The sequence below is a fragment of the Tachypleus tridentatus genome, chromosome 12 (genome assembly GCF_004210375.1).
Source record: "Tachypleus tridentatus isolate NWPU-2018 chromosome 12, ASM421037v1, whole genome shotgun sequence".
Taxonomy (NCBI): domain Eukaryota; kingdom Metazoa; phylum Arthropoda; class Merostomata; order Xiphosura; family Limulidae; genus Tachypleus; species Tachypleus tridentatus.
This window is the reverse complement of record NC_134836.1, coordinates 89595372-89601247: the sequence shown is the minus strand read 5'-3', so window position 1 is coordinate 89601247 and position 5876 is coordinate 89595372. Positions and strand designations below refer to the sequence as shown.

The following is a 5876-nucleotide window of genomic DNA, read 5'->3' as shown; positions in this document are numbered from 1 at the left end:
GTAAGACCTAAGTCGCTACAGACATTGATAGCGTGGTTGTTTGAGGTTGTAGCTTTTTCGAAGATTTCCATAATTTCAAGAAAGTCCAAAGTGAGAAACCTTCTTACTGTCGCAATTGAACTTTTGTGATGAACGCTTATGGTTCAAATATAGAATATATATATATAGAGAGAGTTATCTAATGTGTTTTTTAAGTGAATCTTAAACTGTTTTCTTGTGACACTTAGTTTTTGTACGCACAAGTTTTCGTAAATAACTGTGGTTTATCAGCAGTACAGGTTTGACTTAGGCTTAACTTATTTTTTTGTGTGTAATTTCTCTTTAGTCGTATTAAGGAATCGAAGTAAAAAGACCAATTATAAAGTTGTGTACGAATCAGTAATCGCGTTTTTACTAAATCATAAACTAATTTACAGTATAGATATATAACATAACAGGTGAATATGACTCACATGTATTAAACGAAAATAACGACTTTTTATATACGTTAGCTGATATTATATTACTTTTGAGTTGTAGTTTTTTAAGTTTAATATTCATTCATTTCCTGAAGCAATTTATTTATTTATTTATTTTAGGTTTTCTTGCCTTGTCTTTTTAAAAAAAATAGTTTGAAAATGAATACAAGTGTAGAAGAAACAACCAACAAAACTAAGAGTGATTAAAATTAATGTGAACATGTCAGGGTGTAGCAGCTGGACACTTCGTTCAACAATGAAAAGGTATGTCGTAAACTTTGATTTAATCCTCATTGACTATTAGACCATTTATGCCATTTCATTCGAAACGTTGATGGCAGCTCCATCTCAGCTGGAAGAGCCGCTGAAGTCAAATACAGCGTATAACAGAGAGTTTCAAGAAGACAGATGTCACTCTGAGAGCGAAAAGCAAAAAAAATACCTAAATCAAGAAAAACAGTCTCCAGTCACTCCACCAGACGGCGGTTTTGGTGTGATCTCACCAACTTTATCCAAAGAATTTACAGAAGCAGATAACAGCGATGACAGAGAAAGACATCATGATGGCTACGATGGAGATTATTTATCTTACGAAGAGGAGACTGACGGAAACTCCTTCAGTAACGAATCTAACGACATCAGAAACGAAGATGAGCACTCAGATCCATTGGGTCAGCTTCAGAATGTGCTAGAGAAGAACACCTTGCTTGTCTCGAAACTTGACTTCTCTACAGTTACCCTTACACCAACCAATATCTCAGCTCCTGTCAATGGCAGCGAAGATGGGACTCCCTCCTCCTTATGTAAGGATGGGGTCACTGGGGCTTCCTCCTCCTTGGGCAAAGATGGGGTCACTGGGACTCTCTCCTCTTTGGGTAAAGATGGGGTACCTGGAGAAGTGTACCAATGTCATTTGTGTAGCTATTCCGCAGCCTCCAAATTTCACTTTAATTGTCACTTGAACACCCACTTTGATTATAAATGCCCATTTTGTGATTATATTTGTAAGACCGAGGGCAGCCTTAAGTTTCATGTAAACGATCTTCACTCAGAAGTCTCACAGGGTAATTGGAATGGAAAGCGAGTCCCAAGAAAGGAAGAAAGCCTCAGTGATTTAGGTTCAAACAATCCCTCTAGGATACCATCTGGAAAAGTTCGCCATTATCGTTGCAAACAATGTAACTTCGTTTCTGTAACAAAGACCCTCTTCTGGGAACATAGTAAATCACATATCAAAACCGAGAAACTCCTTAACTGTCCCAAGTGTCCTTTTGTAACTGAGTACAAGCATCATCTGGAATATCATCTCCGGAACCACTTTGGTTCCAAACCTTTTAAGTGCTCAAAGTGCAACTACAGCTGTGTAAACAAATCCATGCTAAGCAGCCACATGAAATCCCACTCCAACATCTACCAGTATAAGTGTGCCGATTGTTCCTATGCAACCAAGTATTGCCACAGTCTTAAGCTTCACTTGCGGAAATACATACATAAACCTGCTACAGTTCTGAATATTGATGGAACTCCGAATCCTTATCCAGTCATAGATGTATATGGAACCCGTCGAGGACCAAGGTCGAAGAAACAGAAAACAGATGACCAGCAATATCCTCCATCATCGCATCAGAGCCCAGTGTTCTCCACTGCTTATATGCCGCCTTCTATAGCACAATCAACTGTCACTTACCCTAGCATGCCTACAGTAATGCCTTCTTCCCTGGGTCTTCCATTTATGTATCCTCCTCAAGTTATGACTGGCCCTAATACAAAACTATTTATATGTTCACCTTCATTGCACAAAACATTACCACACCCAAATGGGTCATCTCCAACATCAGCTACCAAATCAGAAATTAAATGGCCTAGCCCCTGTGAGGCTAGTTCAAGTAACTGGAAGTGTAACATGTGTGATTTCACTACAGAAGTTAAAGACTTATTTAGCAAACACATGCTTTTGCACATAGCTATGGAGAACGAAGACCTGTGCAAACTGTATGGTATTACTTCAGAAACCCTGAAGCAAATACAGGCTCAGCATAAGATAAATGGAATGCAGAGTGCAGAAGATATTAAAAGTGACCGAGAACTCCAGAAAGACGATCATAAACCAAGTTACGAAAATAGCAAAAAACTCGGGAAAAAAACACTTTGTGTTTCAAATCCTTTAGCAGAAGACTTGACTAAGATTATTTCAATGCCAGTGTTCTCTTCTGAAATCAGCAAATCAAAGGTGCCTTCCCCTCTGTCTCGGGTAAATAACAGTCCCACTTCCGCTTCTTCCATATTGACCAATCAACAGAATGGTCAGTTAGTAACTACTCCTATCCAGCAGGCTCAGCTGCCTTCTGGAACATTCCTCTTTCCAAACGAACCTTCTGTGTTTAAACCAGATATTCACTTTCCTCTGGATTTGAGCAGTTATAATAGTTCTACAAAACTTCAGCAAACCAGCTCTTTCCCAGATACTTCGAATTCAACATTTTATTCCACTTTGTCACAAACACAAACTGTTTACACACATGCCCAATCTTTCCCGGTACCTGGCTACTTGTCTTGCTTACCTACTCCACATTCAGCTATTTCCCAGACTGTTAATTCACAGCTAGTTTCTCCTCATTCAAGTGCACAACAGAGGAGCTCTTTGCAGCCCCCATCCCATTCTTCTCCTCAAGATCTTTCCCAAACAACTTCATCTAATGAATCTCTTAATACAACGAATCTTCCCACCTCCACTCAGTTACAGATTCCATCTCCTACTCCTCGTAATCGCAGAAAAGGGAAGGCTGTAAAGTTAGAACGCTTCCAATTTACTATTGAGGAGAAGTACTGTTCCAAACAGGAAATGGACATGGATGACGGCATAGAAGATGACAAATGTCTGACAGCTTGGATATCAAAAGAATCCATTTCACGGAATCCCTCAGATAACATAAATGTGATCTCAGTACCTACCTACAAACCGTACAATGGTAACGATTCTCCTCCACCACTTCATCCAAAAAACCTTCAATCCAAACAAATATCAGAAGAGAAGACGTCATCTCTAATAGAGTCTGTTCGACCAGTTTCTAAAATCACCACTTTATCAGAAGTGGTTGGAATAAATAGGCCAATTTCAGTCAAGCCTTTGGAAATTGCCAGGGTGATCAATCAGCCCATTTCGTATCCTCGGCAGATGTCGTCTTTATTCTTTGGATGTAATGGACTAAATGCAACGCACAACAGAAATGTGATAACCTCGCCTGGTCCCTACTTCAGTTTTCCGTATCATAACTTTGCTATGACTAGTAGCATCCCAGAGAGATCCCTATGTCCACCCCTTCAAACTCTTCAATCTTCTGAGGAAAATGAAACCGAAAGGCCCAGCTCCAGAAGTGAAGAAATAAAGTCCAGATGGCAAGATGCTTACACTTGTAGCTACTGCGATATGGCCTTCCAAGACTGTGTTATGTACACCGTACACATGGGTTATCATGGCTACCAAGACCCCTTTACGTGCAACATGTGTGGCCAACAGAACAAGGACAAAGTTTCGTTTTTTCTACACATTGCTCGGTCTGCTCATGAGTGAAATTTATAAAAGTGGTGGTATTATTGTGAAATATATATAATATATATATACAAATATGGTCTTTTACTGCACTATGACTTTATATCAAAACTTCCATATACAACTACCTCACTTTTCTACTACGTGTACTGTTGTTTTTGTGGACTTTAATTAATGTTGACAAAAGAGCAGCTTGGTGTATAATCTAAACTTTTGTTCTTTTATATGAGTTCATTTGTGAGTTGTATTCAATAAATGTCTGTGCTAATTTACTGTGACCCGTCTAGGCTACGATTAACATGTTTGAATTATCAACGTGTCAACAATATTCGTAAAAACGTCTTGAAAATAAGGCCTATGAGCTGACTTCATAAAATACATTTGTTCAATGTAGTATTAAGCACTTGTTTTGTTCTAATTTTTAGTTTACATAATAATTAACCAATATATAATGCCATATTATTTAATTGTGTAAAACTGTGATGTGTGTTAATAGAAGATAGGCTAGCATACAAAGACAAAACGACCTGTCAAAGATGTTATACAAATAATAATAATAATAACATAGAGTGCTGTTCCTAGTCAATCCCTGACTGATCTTCAAGTACTTTAAATTCTAGTAGGGGAACAACAAAAACAAAGAGCAAAAAATCAAAATGAAGATAATTTTAACTTTCCTAAACCTTCACTGATATATTGTTTATCTTACGGTTCGATAGCTAGAGTAATTGCAGCCTCATATAAATCAGTCGAAAACAATTTAACGTTGTGAAATCAGTTTTCCATCATTATAAAAATTTGTTTTAAACATTTATGTTTGTGCTGTCATCTAGTGGTTATACGTAATACTAAGAATAACACACGCTACAAATAAAAATTTAAAGTGATTTATTTTTTTTACTTTATCCCTTAACTCCGATTATATAGGTGCTATAGTGTAATGCTTTAAATCGTAATCAATTATACCTCGTACTTTATTCATACTGAGGTGTGGCCAAAATTATCAAATTTAATTTTCTTGAAATAATGCCTTTTATGTGACTAGTTAGATTATGTTAGAAGAATTTAATAGCGTAGATGAGAATGAGTGCAAATTGAATGTATTATGTTGTATATTTGAAATATCTTTGCTGTTCAGATTATTTGTATAATAATAATTGTAGTCAACTTTCTTTTTGAAAAGTTCTTTACATCTGAATATATGTTAACAATAATTATCTGGGTCAAAAGTCACGAGTGGTATACTGGCCTCGGCTCAGCAGCGCAAGTCTAGGAATATTCCAACATTATTGTGAAAATCTTCGCAATTTACTGTGCATAGAAAATCCCTTTTTACTCACAAAACAGTTACAGCTTGACTTGTTACAATAACAAGAAAGGCGAGCATTTAAGAAGCACTTTAGATTTGTTGACATTTTACTGGCCAGTAAAACCCATAAATCTTGATTTTCATACAGTAGAATCCCATTGAAAGTACTAAGAAATTAAAATGCTATGAAGAACGCTTCATAGCTTTCAAATCCTTGCAATAGAGTGGGGAATATAACTTTCTGAAGAGCAATTAAACCCATGAAACAAGAAGCCTTTAAAAGTAGTAGTAAGATCTAGAATAAATTCAAGCAATATTTTGAAAATTCATTGAATTTTATCTCAAATGTTTTTAATACACTGTACTGGGCTGCGTACTATGTTGACAAGACGATAAATACAGTGGTTAATTTCCTGTGTGTTATGTTGACGTGATGTTAAATAATGGTGGTTAGTGTCCTAAATATTATGTTGACAAGTACAGTTGTTAATATCCTTGCTATACATTCCTTTCATGTATTTCTATTTTTGGAATCCAGTATTAGCAATATTCACTTATA

General features: G+C 36.6%; 1 protein-coding gene across 1 annotated transcript; it reads left to right on the top strand.

Moving 5' to 3' along the window:
* Positions 1 to 611: 611 nt before the first annotated feature.
* Positions 612 to 4736, top strand: LOC143233955 (uncharacterized). The gene has a single exon (XM_076470888.1). It carries the CDS (start codon positions 793 to 795, stop codon positions 4027 to 4029), a length of 3237 nt encoding a protein of 1078 aa, XP_076327003.1. The 5' UTR covers positions 612 to 792; the 3' UTR covers positions 4030 to 4736.
* The last annotated feature ends 1140 nt before the right edge of the window (positions 4737 to 5876 follow it).